At 30.8% G+C, this 24,071-nt stretch overlaps 1 protein-coding gene across 18 annotated transcripts in view; it reads left to right on the forward strand.

Annotated features, from left to right (window-relative positions):
* Positions 1-24,071, forward strand: part of GRIK2 (glutamate ionotropic receptor kainate type subunit 2) — a 629,197-nt gene that overhangs the window by 476,220 nt on the left and 128,906 nt on the right. For 11 of the 18 annotated variants that reach the window (XR_014806479.1, XR_014806478.1, XR_014806484.1 and 8 more), the window contains one exon: positions 2,768-2,991. Coding sequence is in view for 11 of the 18 variants with exons in the window: in XM_021073366.2 (XP_020929025.1) it covers positions 2,768-2,991 (224 nt within the window). In the remaining 7 variants the exon portion in view is untranslated. The remainder of the gene's footprint in view (positions 1-2,767; positions 2,992-24,071) is intronic. The other 7 variants (XR_014806486.1, XR_014806487.1, XR_014806485.1 and 4 more) reach the window with 1 other exon arrangement.

The raw sequence follows: 24,071 nt of genomic DNA on the forward strand, positions 1-24,071 counted from the left end.
TTGATCTGTTTCTTCTTGATTCAGCAGGCTGTAAGTCTCTAGAAAGTTGTCCATTTCTTCCAGGTTGTCAAATTTGTTGGCATACAATTGTTCATAGTATTCTCTCATGGTTTTTTGTTTTTCTGTAGTGTTCATTGTGACTTCTCCTTTTTCATTTCTGATTTTGTTTATTTGAGTTTTTTCTCTCCTCTTCTTGGTGAGTCTAGCCAGAGGTTTATCAATTTTGTTTACCTTTTCAAAGAACCAGTTTTGGTTTATTGATTTCTTCACTTGCTTTTTTTCATCTCTATTTTATTGATTTCCTCTTTGATCTTTATGATTTCCTTCCTTCTGCCGACTTTAGGTTTTGTTTGTTCTTTTTCTAATTCATTTAGGTGTTGGGTTAAGTTGTCAATTTGAGATTTTTCTTCTTTTTTCAGGAAGGCCTGTATTGCTATGAATTTTTTCAAACAATTTCTTTTATAATTAAAAGCAGACTTTGCAAGTTTTTGTTGTTTTTTTCCCTTTAATATTTGGAAATGAAGGGTTTTTTTTAGGCAATACTAAGTAACTTTTAAAATTTGATGTGTGTCTAGTCAATCTTATTAGTACATGCCTATAGAACAACATTTTTTTGGAATAATGTAGTGGTTTTGTTTTAATATGTAATTTGAATTGTTTCCTAACATTTGTTGATATATATTATGAATTAAAAAGTGTTTTATCAGTCTAAAGCATATTCTTACTTATTTTTATGTGGTGAAATTTGCTTTTCATGTACCTAGGAGAAGGAAGTCAAAAGGTTAAGTGGCACATGATAAACTGTGCTGAATTCAGTCACCAAAACAGGGGAAGAGCACCACTCTATATTGTTGCTATTTTAATCTGGAATCCTTGTTTCTTAAATTATCACCTTCTTCCCTTAACAACTTGTTTATTTTTTCAAACCACCTTTGCTCCCTTTTCTCTGTCTGAGAGGAAGTGTTGCCTCCTTTGTAGAACATAGTCTACCTACATGAACTCTGCCTGTAACCCTCTAAATTCTGAGACTGTAATTTATCAATACCCGCCCTTGCCTCTATATATTTCCCTTCTCTCCTCTACAAACTCTCATAAATGAATGAATGAATAAATGAATAATGTCTCTATGATTCCATTTCTGGTTTCTGGGATGCATGTCATGGTTAGTTCTAGGTATAGATTCCAAAAGTTTAGGTTTATGTCCTTGGTTCCAGTGCTCAATGAGGTCTATGACAATGAACAAGTTTTTAACTTTTGTGGTTTCAGTTTCTTTATTTGAAAATAAGAATGATAGTAGGATTGTGTAAGAATCAACTATAACAATTCATGTAAACGTTTTTAAGCACAGCGCCTACTGCATTGCAAATGCTTAAGCAACATGAGCAATTATTATTGTTAAATTGACATTCCTATACTTATCAGTATGAAATATGATTATAATATTCACAGGACCCTAAAGATCTGTTTTTCCTTTCTGGTTTTAGGAAATTTATTTATCTTTACATTGCTGTTCTCAAAGATACTCCGTCCAAGCATCTCCCAGCTCTAACTCCAACACACAAATGCACACAAAGACATACTCAAAATAGTATGCTTCAGAGGAACAGGTTCAATCCCCTGCCCAGTGAAGTGGGTTAAAGGAACCAGCATTGCCACAAGAGCTGTGGCATAAGTCACAGCTGTGGTTCAGATTCAACTCCTGGCACAGGAACTTACATATGCCCTGGGTGCAACCAAAAAAAAACAAAAAACAAAAGAAAGGCATACTCAAAATAATATTGTCAACAAACTTAGAGAAGTTTTTTCTTAGAGAAGTTTTTTCTTTAAGTCCCTCAACAATACCTGAAGCAAGGAAACAAATAGTAGGAGACCAATTTCATTCCGTTGTGTATCTTTCTGTACCTCTTTAAGGTAAACATATCTTATATATTCTCTGAAAGCTCAGTATGCTTATAAATATAAAAGAAATGTAGAACTATAGGTTCCCATTATAGATTGGAATAGATGCCTTTTTATTTTAAAACATTATAATTATTTCTTTCAATATGTAAGAGCTTACATTCATCCCTGACAGATGGTTATAACATGGTGAGTGAAAAGCATTAGTAATTTAACATATTTAAGCTACCGTGGAAAATTAGCAACTTTGCGAAAATTGAAAAACTCATTTCCTAATGCGACTTAAGCAAGGCTGCAAGGATTTTCATTAAATAATATAAAACAAATTAGAGAGAGAGAAACAAAACTCAGGAGCAGTAAACACAATCACATTAAAAGATGATTCTCACAATGTTAACTATTTAAAGACTAAAATATTTGAACTATATATTTTTAAAACCAAAAGATATTTTGATTATCAGCTAAATAATTTGAGGTAGTTACTGTTATTATTATTTAGAATTTGACCAAAGTATTTAGAATAGCATAATTGATAATGTTTTTAAAGTTTAGATTAAAAGCACTTGTGATCAGATTTAGTAGCATAATAATTCAGGTACTAAATGTACAGTTCCTTCAGTTTTTTGATCATATACATTTTTTTCTTTTCTGTATCTACTTGCAATAACTGTTGATTTGCTAATCTAGAAACCCATAGAAATGAGAGCCAGAGTATATCAGATGCCTCACTTCAGAGTAAAGAACGCTTTAAATGTTAACGTGACTCAGGCAATTCTTAAGTGTAAAGTCCTTGTTTTGTTTAATTTTGTTTTTACTTTCTTGTGACTTAGAATTATATATTTTCCTTTTTTATGTTTTCTCTCTACAGAAAGCTGACCTTGCGGTTGCTCCACTGGCTATTACCTACGTTCGAGAGAAGGTCATCGACTTTTCCAAGCCCTTTATGACACTTGGAATAAGTATTTTGTACCGCAAGCCCAATGGTACAAACCCAGGCGTCTTCTCCTTCCTGAATCCTCTCTCCCCTGATATCTGGATGTATATTCTGCTGGCTTACTTGGGTGTCAGTTGTGTGCTCTTTGTCATAGCCAGGTAACATGCTCACTTTTGTGATTTTTTTGGCAATTGTTACCTCCTTTTTCTAACTAATAATTGTCAAAAGTCACAATCAATTTTACTTTTCTTTTTCTTTATTTCCCATGGGGTGCTGGAGAATAATGAACTTTTAACAGTCACATAACTTACTAAAATATACACTGATGCCTTTTTGGGCAGAAAGCATGCTGGTTGTGTCAATAAGCTATAAGTATGGTAGAGTTTACTCTTCTTAATTAGAAGCTAGAAACAGTTCAGATTACTATAATATAAAATTTATTTCCTCATTTTGAAAATTTCTCTTGAACCAGACAGCAAAACAAAATGTTTTACTAATTTGAATTAATAAAATAGTTATAAGAAAAAACAAAGTGGTGAAATTTAAAAGGAGGTTTTTTAAAAAATAAACCAAAGCTAATTAAAAATGAGCATTTTAAGTACAAAAAGACTACCATAATTTTCTACATAAAATTTGTAATTTTTTCTTTCACAGAATAAATATCTCACAACAAAAAAACTGTTTTATGTTGTTGACATGTAAGATGTATTTCATAGGATCAGAAATTCAAATGCCCAAGTGAAAAATACATTATTTTATCTTTTTATAATGGCCTTTAAAATCTATGATTTACCTCAATGCATATTGCTTTGGCTACATTATTATTACTCTGGAAGTAAAAATTTATAATCATTTTCTATTTATGCTTACCTCACTATCAATTTTTCAACAGATCGATTATTTCAATATGATTTATCTTCTTTTGCCTTTTTTTTTGCCTTTTTGCAATTTCTTGGGCCGCTCCTGCAGCATATGGAGGTTCCCAGGCTAGGGGTCCAATTGGAGCTACAGCCACCGGCCTACGCTAGAGCCACAGCAATGCAGGATCTAAGCCCCATCTGCAACCTACACCATAGCTCACAGAAACACTGGATTATTAACCCACTGAGCAAGGCCAGGGATCAAACCCACAACCTCATCGTTCCTAGTCGGATTCCTTAACCACTGAGCCATGACGGGAACTCCTTCTTTTGCCTTTTTAAGACAATTAAAACTATCCCTGGTCTCAGAGCTCTATTGTTACTTGAACAACTTTGAAAGTCACATGTCATTATTGTCTTTGAATTTTTATTCTATCAGATATCGAAAAGAAACTCTAAATCCAAGATGAATTATAGTTCTACAGATAATTTTTTCACATAAATAATAATACTTATAATGTATAACTATAATATTTTTGGCCTTAAATTCAAATTTAAGTGTCAGATATGTAGGTAATCTTTTTAATTACCTTATGTGGGGTCTTCTGACCAATTATCACTAAGGATATTTGTTCTTTCTTGAACTTTATTAAATGAAGTCATATATTTTTTTCCTAGCAGTGAAAAATCCTTATTCTATTAAAAAAGAATAAAATCAATTTTAGAAGTAGCATACTCTAATATAGCTTCTTGTATTTATATTTTTATAATTATAAAATATATTTCTGATATATTTATACAAATGTATTATAGAGACTTATATAATTTTCTGCCTAATAGACTCAATATTAGCACGGGAGTCCTTCAGAAAGTTATCGATCATATTTGACTGAAAATTTATATTGGAACCATATATGCATACAGTATTTGTAGTAGTATAGTAGATTTGAGTTAAAAATTTTATTTGAACTTTAGAGTTTTTCCCCTAAAATTAAAATTTGGAGTATGAAGTTCATAAAGTATTAGCTCCAGATTTTTCCATATATTGTACAAATAAAACAGCCTTATTCTTGAGTATCTTTGGACCAATTATGTATTTTTTTATAGTGATCAACACAACCATCTTGTTTTATATGAGTTCAGAGAAGTGAGTTTATGGATTACATCTTAAATAATTCAATGGCTATGGAGCTCTGCAGCCTGCCCACAGAACAAATACAAAGAATAAATATTCTGAAGTATAAAAAGCCTTTCTTGGTGTCTGCAGGTACATCTGTTTCCTGTTAATCAAATTAACAAAGTTCTCAGGAAGAATATAAACAAAGCCTAGAAGAAAATGTCCTTAGACAGTTGTGAGGCAATTATGTGGGCATCAATCAAGGTGAATTAAGCTAATAGCAGTTTCCAAGGAATCCTAAGCAGAGACTATTGTGTTACCTCAAATCCAAATTAGAAGTTTTAGATAGTCCTGATTTTCTGAGTGTAAATCTTCTGAAATTAGATTCAAAAGCAAACACTGGAATATCATTTTTTTTTCCAGTTTGTATTAGCAAATAGAGGCCTGTGGTATGGATATGCGCTAATCTAACTTCTAAAAATTTCTAAAACTCATTTTGATAAAACATCAAATAATGTAATAATGCCTGTGCAGTTATGATAGCCTGTATTAATTTTACATCAAAGAATGTCATCCATGTCATTCTCTCCAAGGACATAACATTAACTGGTATGCTATTTTCAGGGTCTTAGAATTTTAGAATATCATTGTTGTATTTTTCAGTGGTTAAATGAATGGATTTAAAAATGATTCTATTTCAGAATCTTATTCAATAATGTGACAACCGTTCTATATGTTTTGAAAAATTAAGTTTAATATTCATTTATGGGTAAATTAACAACTATTCTATTAAATAATAAAAAGGTAGAATATTCTATGTGAATTAATAAATAATATCAGATATTCTTGGTATAGTAATACATAATATAAAAATCAGTTCTTTATAGATTATCTCAGAATTTTTTCTTCACTTCTCAACATTCTTATAATCTTCTATATTGTCAAATTAAAAAGCACATTAAAAACCCTGATTAAAAGAAAATTTCTTGAATATTATTTATTTAAATTTTAAAAGGAACCTCCAGAGCCAAATAATTTTTGTATAAGTAAAATTCACTCTGATGTGATATTGAACTCTTGCTACCATGAAATAAGTTTGCGATGTGTGAATGTCAACAAAATATCTAAATTTCAAATGTAGAACTGAATTACCTTTCTAACCTAAACAATGTCATGATTATTTGTTATCAAGTCATAATAAATATAGCATTTTTATTTTGCCTAAGAATAGAGATTGTCTTATGTCATACAGAGATCACTGATGAAATTATTAACCTCACTATTGATATCAAAGTAAATCCGGCATTTTCCTTATGTATATTATTTGTTTTTATCTCCATAATAATTATAGAGAAAATAAAATTATATTAAAATTTTTCAGATACCTGTTCTATTTTCATGGAAATTCACAAAAATTAAGTTATAAAATATATACCACTTTAACAAAATAGATGTTTATTAATTATTGGGTATTACATCACATTGAATTCTAAGAAATAATGTAATATCTACTTAGAATTAAAGTATATTTATCTCAAAAATAAAATACAATAAATGATTTAAATATTATTAAAATTTTTAGATAGCTTTACTTTCATTTTGATCACCAACTGATATTATCCCAATTATTATTGTTACAGTTTATCTTACATATCTTTTTAGCTACTAAGCCATACCTTTAATTTGTTTTCTGTTTACACTTTAATTATTACATATATCATTCACTCAGTCATATATATATTTTTTTTTTTTTTTGTCTTTTGAGGGCTGCACTTGTGGCATATGGAAGTTCCCAGGCTAGGGTTGAATTGGAACTCCAGCTGCTGGCATGCACCACAGCCACAGCAATGCCAGATCCAAGCCATGTCTGTGACCTACACCTTAGCTCACAGCAACAGGATACTTAACCCACTGAACAGGTCAGGGGTCAAACCCATATACTCATGCATCCTAGTGGGGTTCATCATTGCTGAGACACAATGGGAACTCCAGTCAAATATTTCTTGAATCTGATAGATAATTAAGATAATAGATAATTAATAGATAATTAATTAATAGATAATTAATAGATTAATTAATAGATAATTAAGATTCCATAAACTATTAAATATTAATTTATATCCCTCACCTGTTTATTCAGCAAGTATCTACTGGATATCTATAATGTTCTGAGAATTATACGAGATGTTTTAGATCAAACAAGGCTGGATAAACTCAGCCAATGCATTTATCTGACAATATATATATTGGCCTTGAATAAAAGTCATGAAAATATTTATAGTTAGCCAGAAAATTTTAATGAATTTCATGTATTTTAAATATAGTTATATAAAAATGCATTGCTGTGTCTGTGGCATAGGCCAGCAGCTGCAGCTCTAATTCAGCCCCTAGCCCGGGAACTTCCATATGCTGTAGGTGTGGCCCTGAAAAGCATAAAAATTAAAATAAGGTTAAAAAATGAAAAATAAAAATGATATGACATATTTCACTGAAGAGAAATATACAATTATAAAAGAAATAAGACATTAAGCATATTGTTAGTTATCATTAGAATACTAGGTTTGAGGCTTATTGAATATCTGATATATCATAGTATTAACAACCTAAAATTTGTAATAAATTTATGTGATGTGATAATTATTAGTTTTTATTATTTTTAAAGTTAAATTTAAAAGTAAATTGTGATTGTGATACCTCTTTAATATTTTCTTTCACTCTTATTTTATTAAAAAAAAATCTAAAATTCTTGAAAATGCTCTAAATTTTTTTAGCGAGTGTTAAAAAAAAATGCATGGTTTTATTTGTCTTGGCATGGTTTTACAATCCATGATCTCTTGCAAAGAATTGCTTATTTATAGCGTAATGACATAATCAGCATGCTTATCTGAATTAGCTGAGAACTCTTATTTAAGAGTAAAGATGAACCTGAGGTACTGCATTCTAGACATAGAATGTCCTTATCCTAGGTATTCTAACGATAGGTCTTGGCTGATAGAGGATTGGGAAGAAATCTTGTCCATGTTGGGCTTGTATTTAATCATATGTGCCCCGAAATCTTTTTCCCTCTCTTTCTATTCTTTTTTTCCTTTGATCTAGGTATGTTAGTATAGAGATGGCAATTAGTATATAAAAAGTCTGCTCAGGGAACCCACTCTTTACACTACTGAGATATTTTTCACCTTGCTTCAAATATTTCCTTTGTTAAAAAATTGATAATATTTATGTAATAGATAACTATTTATAAAATGAGTCAATTTAAATTCCCACAATATTAGAGAATTTCAATTTTTCTTTGAGCCAAAGTTGTCTCCGAGACAACCAAACCTATTCTGAAATTTAGCATGTAAATCTTGGTCTAGGGTCCTTAGTAGGTGGGTATACAGAGATAAATAACTGAAGATCAAATTTAAAAGAATAATAGTATACACATCTCCCTCCAACAGGATTGATACTTAATGATTATTCACTAAGCATATAAGGATGTTGCATATTTTGTTCTGAGATTGGCATTTTAAAATTAAATACAAATAAACTCTGGATAAGAAAAATACTATACCAAGTGAAGTGCTAATTTCTGCTAATAATATTATTAAGCAGAAATTTCTTAGATTACTTACATGAACAAATGAATATGCCACATTTGGGAGAAGAGTAAAAGAAGCCAAGCAATATTGACTAACCTGGCCTTCTTAGCAAGAAGAGTAAATCAAAGAATACTCAGTGTGTTAAGTAGATAACATTAGTTTTTCTAAGTCAAAAAGAATGTAGGAATGTCTTTTATGAGTTTGTGCTGAATTACTTCACATGGTTTTTAGGATATTAGAATATCAGCTACTGCTATTGGATTAAGCTACAGGGGAGGAAGGGACCGTCTCCCTAGAGTCTGCTCAAAGGTTTATTAGTACAAAATGACTGCCGGGATTGTTTTGGCTCTAACATGGTCTGCAGTCACAGGACGACAAGGCTATTGCCTTATTGAGAGTCCTTATACTTGCAAAAACATTCTATATCTCTCTTGGAACTCAGAGGTAAAGATGTTCTAAACATAGTGTTTTTGATGGCTTAACTGAGTTTAGAAAACCATGTCCAAAGTGCTTGCGTTAACAGCTTTGATTTTGGCTCCTGACTAGTGTTGCAATAGCTTTTATATTCCTGTCACAGTGATGGGTGACATTTAATGTACAGTGAAGGGCAACAATGAATTATTATGCACTTGGAAATGGATTACTGTTTTGGTGGGATGTTCAATGTTACACTAATCTGCTGTCAAAAAGACTGTTGTCACGTCGATATGAAATGCCAATTTTGTTGTGTGCCTTTGCCACCAACTTGCCCACCTCTTACTAGAAAACCATTTCACTTGAACTTCTCCATAATGATTTTAGATATATTTTACTTTTTAGAATATTTTCTACTCAAATTAATTGCAGGGAAGCCTATCTGGTATTCCTCTTCCCATTTAGAAATTTTCCTAGAATTTAATGAAAAATTTGGTTTGAAATAGTGCTTTTCTGCTAGTGTGCCCTTCACACTATTAAAGTGATTATTATAATTAATTATACTAAAAAATACCTCAATTATGGACCTAAAAGTCAACATTCAATGAAACTAAATGCATTTTCAAACTACGTTTCCATAGAGATTGAGGCTACTTCTATATTAACATATCTTTTCCACAATCGTTATTTGGTAAATCCATTATAAAATGGTAAATCCATTATAAAATAATATTATTCCAATAATATTCATGGTTGAAAAGTAGAAAAGCAGTCACTAACCCAGAAAAAAGTTCTTAGTTTTTTTAAATAGTACAACCAAACTAATAGAAACTAACTTGAATCAGTGACTTATTTTCATCTATTGTGAATATGGTATCTACACAATTGATGCAGCAGAGATTCTGACCAAAATTATCTGTGTATGGTAAAGAAGAAAATCTCAGTCATCATAAGAGAAAATAAATATATTTTCTACTTCTCAATTTTCTAACCATGCTAGACATTTATGAGACCAAAGATATGATAAAAATTGAGTAAACAAAGACAATTTAAAATTAAAGTGATTTTTCTGTAATCTTCTGTATTCAAATGCTCATTGCCATTTTCTTTTAAAGATAATTATACTTGAGTATCTTTTAGAAGTTTCTACATCTCTTTCAAAATTATTTTTCACATATTTTTTTATTGTTATGACAAAATTAAGTATAAATACAAAAGCAGAATTTTGATAGCTCGTTTTTATTTTTTTGTATCCTAAGTTATTTACCTCTGTGTCTTTACTTGCTTCTATCACTGAATTGAATTCAAAGACTCCTAGAAGCAAAAAAGCTGCCTTTGTCTAGTCATTGCAAGTGTGTTCATTTAGTAAATATCTTGGTCGAATGTTTATTAAATTGTTATATTTACAACAAAAAATGGCACACCCCTGTTCTTAATGAATACTTTATAGAATATGTAATTTCATTTTACACACACACACACACACACACACACACACACACAGACTCATACACACACATACCTCCTGATAAGAAGCAGTACTTTCTAAGAAATTATTTTTCTCTTTGAAAGATTTGGAAAAGGAGTTGTAGTGGCTCTTTGGCAGTTGCTACCATGTCTCTTGCACATTTCTTATTAGCTAAATCAGATTGAAAAGCTAATAGGACAAGAGCAATACTATGAATGGGTTGTTTCTCTTTCTTTTTATCTTTTCTTGCTTTGCTTTCTTTTCCTTTCTTTTTTTTTGACCATTAGAAAGAAATTTTTTGAGGTGACTTTTAAGAAAGAACCAGTAAGATTAAAAGAACTCAGAATTTTTACCATCATGCACTTATTCTTTTTTATTTTGCAGTTTCTAGGTGGCTACTTCCCCCATAGCTGCAGAGTACTGTGGATTGCCAGAAGCTGACTCCCTAGCTTGTTTTGCCCGTGTAGAGTCTCCAAACAAAATTGAACTTCCTAATTTCCATAGCCATCAGGAAAAGGGCCCCCTGGGACTTTTGAGAGTTTTGTCAGCCTTTTAAGAAAGGTCTTCACCATCTGAAACTATCCCAGGAAAGACAGTGTCTATTTAAAATAATTTAACAGTGTTCCTTATAAAACATTTATGCTACAGTGTCTAGTCAAGAGGGGCCAGTGCTTTTACATAAACATACACCTTGAAACAATGGAGTCTGTGCAGGAAGCCAGTGGAAAAAAAGATAATGAGTAAAAAAAGAAAGATTTCCTAGGGGTTTATTTCTTTCTATAAATGTTTGTACAATGATTGAGAGTACTATTCTCAAAAAGGTAGTCATGTTAGGAAATGTAGAAAAATAGGTCAGTGTTTTTTTTTTTTATTTTTCTTTTAACAGTAAGCATAGCACCTAAATTAGTAACATTTTTACTTGGATAAAGCTGTCCCTTTGTTGTAAATTCTTTTGTATAAGAGTTCTTTTAGATGGATGCTTTCCTGTATAGTCTTGCACTGGGCTGTTAGTTTATAAGAAGGACAAAATTGAGAGAGAAAAGGAAGAAAACTAATATATACTACATATCAACAATAGCCAGGTTAATTTCACAGCCATGAGGAGATTAATTTATTAGCTCCTTTTTTTTAATAACTGTTTTATGGTTTAAGGAATGAATAGATATTATCACCCCCCCCCAGATGAGATTAGAGATGTTTTCTCTTTGTTTAATGAAATTATTGTTACACTTTTAAAATTCTAATTTATTATAGGGAAGAAGTTTTTTGAAGGAAAAGAAAACAGATTTAGAGGGAAACCGACAGAAAAGGAACTCGTGTATCACTTGGTTCATTTTGACTATCTTATTAAAGTCATCTTCCACCTTTTTCTTTTAAGATTTCAGAAAAAAAGATCTTGGCTACTTTTAAGAAAATATGTAAAATAATACTATAGTTAATATTTGTACTATGTGTTAGTGGCATATTGTTTTATAATAACAAGTGATTACTTAAAGGTATCACCCTACTTCCCTTCACTTAACAAGTGTCTTTCTCTTCAGCTTTGCAAATAAGAAAGATTAAAAAATATTTCCAATTATTTAGGCGTCTAAGCAGGAGACACAAGCCACACGTGCAGATTTACACTATAAACCTATTCTCTAGAAATGCTAACTTTCTTCCCCTGAAAATTACTAGCTGTGAATAGTAAATGAGTTGAACCGTATAGTGTGAGCTTTTCTGGAGACTAAAAATGCTATTGATAGTCTTAATTTTTTTAAATAATTTATGGATGTGGGAGAAATACCATCAATATTGAATGAAAATGTATGGATACAGTGTTTAGTGGTAATTTATGACTTTATTTTTTCATGCTATGTAAAATAATGCACTCTATCCAAATAATTAATGAGTAGGAGATATAGTGTCATCAACCAGTGTAACTTCATTCATTAGAGCATGTCACAACACCTTAATTGCTATAATTTTTTACATTCCATTACATAATTATATCATTCAAGTTAAATTGTTTTCATATCAATCCTGTTGAGTATATATATGTACTTTTTCTTAGGGAAAAATATTTGTTTTCTCAAATAGCATTAGGAATTTTAGTATGATACTTGGATGGAAAGAGCTTGAAAGAATATTTTTGTATATAAATAGGATTAGTAAAACAACACAGACTATTCTATTGGTTTTCAATATCTACAATTTTAAATATTTTAGTTAACCATTGCATAATAAGAAACACCATAAAAATGTGATGCTATTTCTGTAAGAAATATATTGATTTTAAACCTGTTTTTGAAATTTTGTTTGGAAGGCAAGAAACTAATCTGACAGCCTTTATAATAAGAAAACCTTATTAATGAAGTAATTATACATATATACATTTTAAAACTATGGTAATTCTTTCTGTCTTATCTAATGCACATGGGATTGAAATAAGATTTTAGTTTTAGCACTTTATAATGAATATAAAATGTCGTTTCCACACCCCTTTCACCTCCCTGACCTGGATATAACTTAGTTTCCTGCTATTCTTTATGAGAGATGTTTAACCCTAAACTGATTATTTTAAATCATTACCCATTGTCAAGTGCCCTGTCTGACTACCCCTGAGATGATAAAATGAGGTGAATGAATTTAAAATAGATTTTCTTATTAAATTAATGGATGTGATATTTGAAGCAAAGGTGAAACTGTAGGTTTTGAATGTTACTGGCATGATAAACATTATAAACAGAATAGGGCTACAACTGTCATCTAAGTTGGTTCAGAATATGCACCTGAATATTATTTTAACATAATAAAATTAGGTAAGTGTTTCCCTGCTTCCCTTACTATTATTGGTGCTGAAAATGGGGGTGCTGGGAGGTGTGTTAAATATAAATTTAGCCATTCACTAGACTGACTGAAGATATGTTTTGGAAACTGATATTACCAAAGTGATTTTACCAAAAAATTTTGAAAGTAGTGAAAATTTTGCTTATAGAAGGAGGCATAAAAAAGTTACATTCAGGGAAATATATGTTGATTTCAAAATTTTCACAATGCTACCTCAATTTTCAATTAGGGCTTCAAAATGTTTTTAATTAGGAAGATAGTAAAAATAATGTTTAAATTCTTCCTTCTGCCAAAATAGTTAAATATTTATGATGATATTTCTTAATTCAGATATTTGAGTTGAAAACAAAAATAGTAAGTGCTCGCAGTACCAGTTGTGGCTCAGTGGCTTATGAACCTGACTAGTATTCATGAGGATCTGGTCTGATCCCTGGCCTCACTCAGTGGCTTAAGGATCCATTGTTGCCATGAGCTGTGGTGTAGGTCACAGACACGGCTCGGATCCCATGTTGCTGTGGCTGCGGTGTAGCATGGCAGCTGTAGCTCTGATTCAACCCCTAGCCTGGGAACTTTGGTATGCTGCGAGAGTTGCCCTATAAAGCAGGAAAAAAATGTAAATGCTTTCCAAACATGCTTCAGTTGTTTTAGATACTAAACTGCAAATGTGGGGCATATACTTAATTAAAAAAATGTATTATATAGTTGGTACAATAGAGTATAATTTTCAAAGATATTTAATTGAACAAAAGAAAACCCACAAGTCATTAAACCTTGTCAAATTTTATTAAAATTAATTTTATAGTCAAAAATTCAATGAAAAACAAAACCTTATGTGCATGCATGTTTATGGTAGCTTGATTGCTATTTTTGTATAATCCAGATATTTGCATATTAGCTAGATCAATTTAAATGTCCAAGTGATGCTTAGAAAATCAAATGCTACCATTTTAATGCTAGCTTCAAGTTCTTTTAGTTCTTGCTGATAACCTCATTTACTTACTGAGTGTCCAATTTCCTAAAAAGCATAGTCTGCTTCATTTTCCAGTATTAGAAACCACATGACCAACTTACTGCTCTGTGGACTGTCTGCCTTGAGCCTTTTAATACTGGACTTACTGCTTTAAAAATACTTAGCAAGTGTGTTGCAAGCTAAACACTTGCTTCTGATCTGTAAGTCTAAGAATTCTTTCAAATGTAAATTATGCTCATATTGATTTTTAAATAACTACTTTTTAATGTTTGGTACTTCTCTTGCAAACAAATAGCTCTATTGGTAAGAAATTATTAACTGGACAAATATACTTTCTGATGCAATGTTGACATGTTGGACATTTTCCTTATTATTCTCAATTTAAAGCCACTCTTAATTTGATTGGACATCTGGGCATTTAAAAAGAAATGGCATTAGCTAACTACTTAATGAGACTATAGAAAAGCCATTGTAGATTCCAGCTTTAAATATAGAAAAGTATATATATATATGTATATATACATATATATATATATATATATTTGTTTTAAATTTGTAAAATTAAGTCTGAATTTTATGGCAACCAAAATAATGCCTTTCCTTCAGAAATCTCAAAAGAACTCATAGATGAATATAATAAGGACTTTAAAAATTTCATTCAATTAAAAAAAATCTCAGTTAGTTTAAAACTTAAGTTTATTATACTATTATAACTTAATTTTATTTAAAACATATTTCTGTGGATAAGAGTAGGTCATAAGGATCTGAAATCAGCCTATTCTTGAAGTTACTTTCCTACATAAAGTATAAATTTTAAATGGGAATCAGTAGGAATTCCTACATTTTGAATACATTTATAGTTTCTAGTTCTCCATCAGTAGCCATTAGTGATATTTAGTCTTTTTTTAGGATTATATTTTTAATAAAAACAGGTTATAATTTCATAATTTAAATGTCATTAGTAAATTATTAATCAATGGATCTGATCATTGTTACCATCTCATTAAGCCCTCCCAATCCATTTAGATCTACTAAATAATATGTTCAATGACATATTATTGTAGCATTCATAGGATAAGCCTTATACCTCACTGTGTAAATCTGGTGACTTTCTGGTATTAAAGCTACCCATTAAACAGTGCCACGGTTAATTAATGAGCAATGTAAGGCATACAATTTTAATGTCGTGTATTGTTTGGTGATATGATGGTAATTGTTTAACAATTGGCTATGACAATAAGAGAGGCTTTGATTTGTAGTAATTTCCCATTTTTATGGTATTAAATACTACAACTATGGTCAATATCACACTACCAATGGAGTCTCACTGAACAAGAAGTTGGCAAGATAGTTGTAAAGTTGGTTCTCACAAACCAGTATGAGCTGACTACTGCATACACTGATATATACTATGTTCAAGTGAAGGGGAAACCATAGGTAATGAAAGTGAATAGCCAATTTACACAGATATACTGGGTGTACCAGAAAGATATGTAGATGGTAACAGCAAGGTTATAATGCCAAAAAAGCAGAAGTTAAGTGTTGGGTTTTCATTAATACAATTAGAAACTTTGAAGTAATTCTAAACTTAAATACCAATTTATCATTTCAATGATGAAAATAATTTGATATCTAAACAATTTGCATAATTTCTCAAAGTTAACTGCATCTTAAAATACTGACAAGAGAATATGCACTGGGGAAAACTAGCTATATGACAGGCTCATGGGATTTGTTATTGCAGATGCTGATGTTTTCCGAACTATTGCAATTTTATCGTCATATTAGAAAACTAACTCTTCACATGGAAAATGTTTAACCATGCAATGGTCTTCAGGGCTGATCATTTTTAATTAAAAATTCTGAAAAGATAAATTTTTCTATTATTCAGTAACAATATTACAAACATCAATAATGTCCTCCGAAAGTTTAGACCTAGGCTAGTAGGAATAATTTCAATGTACGTAATAGGAAGCTTGACAAAACAGTTACATAATTCAGTAGGAGGATTATTGTTTTAATGGAGTCTTAAGCAGAGCAAGAATGAAACAGCTGCTGAAAGGAGCTGTCCAGGAACTCTTTACCATCTGTCTTTGTGCTACCCTAGTCTTAGACTGTAGCTTTCATCCTCAGCGTTGCCAAGATGGTCTCTGCAACTCCAAGCATCATATTTGTGTACCAGACAGGAAGATAGGAGAAAAAAACAAGGCATAAGACAAAAGACATTGCTTTTCAATTCAGAAAGGAAATGCTTCTTCTACCTACATTTTATTGGCTAGAGTTATTTTAGCTGGATATTCCTACCTGCAAAAGAACCTGAATATGTGAGTTTCTTTTGTCTGGGTATACTACCACCTAGGTTCTTTTCTAAGTAAGAAAGAAGATATTATTGGGTATGTAGTTGACTGTTTCTGCAACAGGAATTATTTGATTGTGAAGTAATATTTGGCCACATATGAAATTCTTTCAAGTTTCTTATTTTAAGTGTCCATGTCTGGTTTTCTTTCTCTTTTTTATCATCTGTTATCAGGATACCTGCCCTTAAGCAACCTGACCACTTCCTTACTGTTATTTTAGACTGGCATTTTCTTTAAAACAAGTTAATGAAGGTTGTTTTAAAATATATGAAAAGTAAGTGTAAATATTTCATATTTTAGAGGTCTTTTGTACTTTCTTTCTGGTCCTGGCCTGTATTCTTGAGACATGAATTTACCAAATTAGTTTTGCGAATTTTTACCCTAATATTATCTTAATTATATTATATTAAATATTATATTAAAATGAATTTTCAATCCTGTAAAAATAACTCTGATATGGAATATTCCAGTACGGCAATGCTTTCCCTAACTTTCCTAAAACAATGAAAAATTTGGAGCTTAAGCAAAGCATGTAGGCATCTATTATATCATATTATAGGGCAGCTTTTATAAAACATTAGATGCAAAGGTGTTTCTAGAGGTAAATAATGAATCCAAGAGAGTTCTGTGATCAAATACAGGCAGGAGAATTATGTACTAGATCCTCCTCTTAGAGATTCACTGTTAACAAATTAAAGACTTTGAAAAGGCTTGCAATAAAATATCTGATTGTGTTGGCTTAACTCAGCGATTTCCAAACATTTTTGGACATGGACTTTTTTTTCTTTTAATCTCTATACTATCTCTTATTAGATGTTGTCTATTAGTAATCAGTCAATTAATTTTATGAATCAAAAGTGTGAAGCATTGCTTTAATGTATAAGTTCATTTAAATTTTTTTGTTTTCATCATACACATTCTGTATAGATTAAATCACCTATACCAGAGTCCATTAACATCCAATCTCCTGATTCCACATGGAATTATCAATGCTCAATTTGCTGATGTACATGGAAAGATAGGATCCCAACACATCAATTTAAAAGGCTATTCATGGAGTTCCCTTCATGGCTCAGTGGTTAATGAACCCGACTAGGATCCATGAGGATGTGGGTTTGATCCCTGGCCTCACTCAGTTGGTTAAGGATCTGGCGTTGCCCTGAGCTGTGGTGTAGGTTACAGATGTGACTCGGATCCTGCATTGCTCTGACTGTGGTGTAGGCCGGCAGCTACAGCTCCAATTCGACCCCTAGCCTGGAAACCTCCATGTCTCAGGTGTGGCCCTAAAATAGCAAAAAATAAATAAATGGCTATATATGACAATATTACTTGTATAAACTAATAGGCATTTAAAGTTTAAAAAATTTTATGTAATTGCTTTCTTTTTTAATATTCTGCTTTTTAAAAGTAAAGTAATAAATGTAAAAAATTTTAATTTAATTATGTATTTTAAAAATTTACTTCCATTTTAAGATGTCTGGTGTTGGGAAAACTCTTTATTATCTATTGGTGAATTTAGTTAGAAAATCAAGTTTTGCCATTAAATGGTCAGAAAGACGCTCATTGAATATTTAGGATAACACTTCTCTACATGCATTGAAAGTTATAAAATAATTAAATAATTGGAAAAATCCTTATTTTGGAATAATAACAATGATTATTTTCATATTGGGAAATTATGATTTGAGTGCAAACCTGTGGCTTCCATAACCTCCAGTTTTATTAATATTAAGAAGGACTTGCTTTGCAAAATGGTTGATAAATTTATTTTGTATTTATTGCCAAGATGAAATTAACTATCCATTTGTTTATAAATGATCAGCACTTTAGGTAGATCAATTATATAGATTTTAATTTGAGACATAATTTTGAAGCTACATATTTTTATGAGGACATAATCTTTTTAGAATTTCATTTCTCCAGCTTATGACCCACACTATAAACTGGACTAAAGAAGGTCACTGTATTTAAATCTCATTTACATATTAGTCAACATCAAATGATGATTGTTAATGGTCTAGTTCTATATGGAATACAAGTACCATAAATGCAGAAAGCTAGAAAATAAGTAGTAAATTCAGAAAACATGTGAGCTTAGAGTGTCTAAAACTCAGGAATAGTGATATTAAAATGGCCTGTTTAGGGACAACCAGCAATTTTATCTACATGGTTCTAGTTTTCTCATCTTATGCAGGTTGGACAGGTAGCAATTTTCAATGACTCATCTTAAAATAAACGCAATTATCAAAGAATTATACGCTCCATTCTGCAAGACATTTACTCATTTTCATCTTTTGTTTGCAGCCTTCTAGCTCCTCTTATACACTCTCATTTGTAGTTAATGGAAAGTATTATAGCTTAGTTCTTCCCTTATATCAAATAAAATATGCCATTAGGTGAAACCTTAATAAATGGCAGCTATACTTTCTCAAATTTAGACCAGGTGTTTATTTGTTTCTTCAAAACAATGAAGGCATATTTACTTTATGATTTTAAGATTGTATGTATCCAAAAATTAAGTCTGTAGTCATAATTTATAACATTGAAATGATATAAATTCATATTAGGTCCTCAATAATAATATACCATGATTATTTTGTTGTTCATTGATCTTTTCACTGTCTGAAGTTATTCCAGCTAGATCTGTCTAACCTCTTTCTCCTTCTCCAAATCCATCAATTTATTAATAAGTATTAGCCATATAAATCACAATATGAAAAATATATTTCCCATTCACAATTTCTAATATAACCTGCCAGTAACTGTACTTAAACTATTTCACAAATAAAAACGTAGAACTTTTATTTTTCAAGCTTGATTAAATGAAAAACGATTACATAAGGCAATTACAGTTTTGTGGTTGAATATTCTGGTTGATAAAACAAATTTTTACTATAAAATACAGCAACTGGAAACAATAATCTGATCTTCTTAACTCAAATATGAAAACCCCTTCAGAAATTCCATCACGTAATTTAATTTCAAAAATACAATTTATTAAGATCAGCTACAGATTTCTTTTTTTTTAATTTTTAACCTATATGTGTGGAAGAATTTCATGCAAAGGTTTTCAACTCTTAAATTTTAATCATAAAGCAAGATCATGTGTATTTTTAAAACCTTGGGATAAAGTCTACAAATTCCAAAACCTTAAATCTATTTACCCCAAATTTTTGAGTACCCACTCTGAAGAATAATGTGGAGAAATGCAAACTTAGAATGTATTCAGTCTAAATAGAAGGATTTAAAATTCAATATTGTAAGAGAACAAAAAGACAGGGGAAGGTACCAGATAATAATGAAATTAGTACATCTAACATTTCAGCACAATGAAAAATGTACATTATATTAGGATGTATTTAATGGCTTACAAATAAATGAGGGACTGCACTGCAAACTAAAATATAGCATATTGCCTAACACTTTGTAACTAATGGAACTCAGTTGAGATAATGTCCTTGAAATTCCTACAAAGAGGTGTGGGAAGTGATAATTTAAGTGTTTTAAATATATACCAAGATGATTTCAGAGTAAGGAGAATTTCTGGATGCTGAAAGAGGAAGATAGTTTATTTTTTAAATAAGTTCACTTGGGATTTGGGGGAAAAAAAGGTATTTCTTGCTAGAAGAAATTGGAACAGTCTATTTGGCAAAACAGATAGTCAAGTTTGAGATAAAAAATATTTTGAGAAATTAAAAAACTGATAGCTCAGATAAATGAACAGACACAGATGGACTTCTTGGCCTTCTTTCGTGAACATATTCCCTATTTTATTGGCTTGGGATAAGAAAATACATTTAAATGAATAAAAATGGAGAAGAAAAATGCCTTTTTTGGAAATGTGTAAAATATGTTCATTGCCTCTTTAGTTTTTTGTTTGTTTGTTGTGTTTTGGCTGCGTCCGCAGCATGTAGATGCCAGGAATCCAACCCATACCACAGCAGTAACCCAAGCCACTTCAGTGACAATGCCAGATCCTTAACCTGCTGTGCCCAAGGTTCTTTGCATTTTTTAAAAAAAATCTGTATATGTGTATATAAGTGTGTATAGAGACACATATACACATACATACTATTTACTTATACGTATGTGTATGCACTCTTAATGACCAGAAGTTAAAAGTAATTCTTAATTGCATGATAAAATAATGTGGTTATATAATGCAATCTAAAGTAGGAGCGACAGAAAAAAATTATGATAAAATTGGAAATATTTAGAGTTTTGAAAAAAGAGCTAATATAAATGTTATTATGTATATAAGGTCTGATATAATCAGCATTTTAAAAAGTATACATTCTACCAAACTCATTTATTATATACAATTATAAAATCTGAACATTAAACAGAATTAAATAAAATTTACTACTTGGCAAAGAATAAAGAAACATTTATCAGTGGTATATTTTTCTACATTAAAGAAAAAAGATGTGATTATAATCTAATACATAAGTATTTTATGTATGTTTAATAATTTAAAGTCATTGTTTGCACTCAAAACTATTATTTGCAAGTTAAAATATTGTGAATAAATGGGAATTTCAGGACTTTTGCCAATGTAATTCTTAGGACATTTTCAAAATCAAAGTGATTAGGGAAATTTCTTTGGTAAAAATGATAGTATGCTTTAGAAAATGTTATATTTTTTCCTTAAAATTATTAATTATATTCTAAAATTTTATATCTAACTGAGAAGGAACTAATATAAATGAAAGTAATTTCATAGATTAAAATAATAGAGAATTCATAACTTGATTTAAGTTTTAGTCAACGGTTACTAATCCACTATTCCTGTTTACCACTACTGTCTACTAACTACTTTTGTGTCATAAAACTGCAAGTCTTCGAATCATTTACTTTTCTATATTTTATGTTAATCTGAATAAATGATAGGTAACTTTTAACTTTTAAAACTTTTAAATTTCCCTATAAATTTGTCTATCATGATTTTCAGGTTAATTGTTTGATGGACTAACACAGGAATTCTGAATTCATTTATGGACCTTTAAAGTATAAAATGTCCTTAATATAGGTATTTCCTTAGTTGAAAATAACTAGTATTCCATTTTGCCTTCCTGACTCCAGGTAAACTGCTTCTTGTGTTCATAAAATAAGTCAAATTACTCATACAGGATAGGTGGTAACAGAGTGAAGGTTGGCTTTATACAAGATTCCTCTTATATACAGGGTTATATTTTCTATTATTACATTGTTATTTCTAACAATAAATATTGCACTGATAATGATGCAGAGATAAGGAAATATAATAGAACTAAAATAAGCATTTAAGTATAAAAATAGATATAGGTAGTTGTTTGCTGATAGTTTAGTTGAAATAAAATGATGTTAGGGAACAAGACTGGACAACCTTAGTTTCAAATTTAAGAATATGTTTAAGGTATGATTTTAACCAGACAAAAACAGTATCTGTAATCTGAATCTGTTCCTCCTATTTACCAATAGTGGCAAAATCTAAAAAATCATTAAAATAATTATGTAGTCATACTTTGAATGAATTATTAGAATAGTAGAAACCTATATGTGATTTTCCAAATCAATTTAAATTAGTGTACTTTCCAAAATGGAAAGCTTTGTGGAATAGGTACAAGCTTTGTGAGTATTTGGGAGGGCTACCGGGTAAATTTTTTAACACTAATGCAAAGCTATTTACTGATGAAGTTCACATCATGTTATATGTATCACATCATGTTATATGTATAAAAATAAATAGAAAGATGATTCAGCTTATAAATATGTGTCAAACTTACAAAATACCTGTATCCAAACAATAGAGTATCATCACATTCTAGAGCTTGTTCCAATATTAAGAAAATAATCTGGAGTTCCCGTCGTGGCGCAGTGGTTAACGAATCCGACTAAGAACCATGAGGTTGCGGGTTCGGTCCCTGCCCTTGCTCAGTGGGTTAACGATCCGGCGTTGCCGTGAGCTGTGGTGTAGGTTGCAGACGCGGCTCGGATCCCGCGTTGCTGTGGCTCTGGCGTAGGCGGGTGGCTACAGCTCCGATTCAACCCCTAGCCTGGGAACCTCCATATGCTGCGGGAGCGGCCCAAGAAATAGCAACAATAACAACAACAACAACAAAAAAAAGACAAAAGACCAAAAAAAAAAAAAAAAAAAAAAAAAAAAAAAAAAAAAAAAAAAAAAAAGAAAATAATCTAAGGCAGTAATTCTTTTTCAGATGTTAAGGAAATATGCCAACTGCTGTTTCACTTCTTGATATTCAAACTGCATCTTAAGTTATATCATTTATGTTTTAGGTTTCTAAACCACCATTTACATACAAATCTATTATTAATTATATCTCTATTTTTTTATAGTATTGAGACTTTTCTCACTGTGGTTGTCAGTCAGTGTTGCTGTATACTCCTAGTCCTGAATTCTTAACTATCTTTGTTTTTAAATAAGGAATTTTTTAATTCATATTCGTGAAAAGAAAATTTACTCGAATCTAAGCCAGTCTGTTTTACAGTGAAAGTAAAAATTCTAAACATATTAGTGATTCATACATTAGAGCATAAGAGAATTTAACCAGGTGCAAAATCTAAGCTAATCTAATGTTTACTTTGTTTTGGCCTTAAGTAAAAACACAGCAAACAAAATTTATTCTTCCAGCTTTAAACTGATAGGAGATAGAAGCTAAATAGATAAAGAAGGAATGTCATCAACTAGAATCAAGTTAGCAATTTGTAATTTTGTAAGGTTTTTTTGGTGATAAATAGGTAGCAGGTATTTATAAGTAAGGCACACAGCTCTATCATATTATATACTTGATCAGGCTGTGTATTTAAATCATATGGCTTTTAATTGTATTTTTTTTATTTTGTAAAATTGGCAGTAAATACATAGGCTTGCCTTTTAAATAATAGATTTTTACCATGCATCTTGGAATTAAAACAAATAAGACAGAGTAGAGGGCTAAAGAATCATGCAGACATTCTAGTGAACATATGGATGACCATAACTAAAAAGAGTCATAATAAAATCTTACAAACATAGAACACACACAATCTGGTTAAAAATTCTTTAGCTGTCTTTGTGCATTGTCAGATGACATTTTTGTTTTGCTCTTGGGGGATTTACATCACATGTAACGCAGTGATCCCTTAGAGAGAAGCAGCTAATCACTATGTTGTGTTATTGCTTTCTTGTCACTACAATTTAAATGTGAGGGCTGTTGTGCCTTCTGACAGGGATACAGTAAACAAGGAAGAAATGAGCTAGAAAGGGAAAGATAAACTACATTAGAAAAATCAGAGCCAGTTTGAGGGAGTTGAGCATCCAGGGAAGAGAGAGAGAAGGTAGGAGTAATTGATACCAATCAGGAGGTTGGAGCTACAGAGCAAAGTGCCTTAACTACAGCTTTCCTGGTTCCTACCAAGATGGAGTAGGAACCTGCCGCAACCACAAACCCATTTGCCTCTGTACATATGGGTCAAATATTCATACCTAAAAATAGTTTTATTTCATCAGTAGATTTTTGATTTATATTGATTTGATTAAAAACCCATTTCATCATTATAGTAGTAAATATTTTGTTTTTATATGTGTATCTCCATATCTGTCAAGACCTTCACATATTTCTATATCTATGTATCAACTAAGTGAACAAAGGAAAATGAC

The sequence above is a fragment of the Sus scrofa genome, chromosome 1, assembly GCF_054392235.1.
Source record: "Sus scrofa isolate SSC_HxYL_T2T_F1_AM1 chromosome 1, Sscrofa_HxYL_maternal_Yorkshire_Landrace_v2.0, whole genome shotgun sequence".
Classification (NCBI taxonomy): Eukaryota; Metazoa; Chordata; class Mammalia; order Artiodactyla; family Suidae; genus Sus; species Sus scrofa.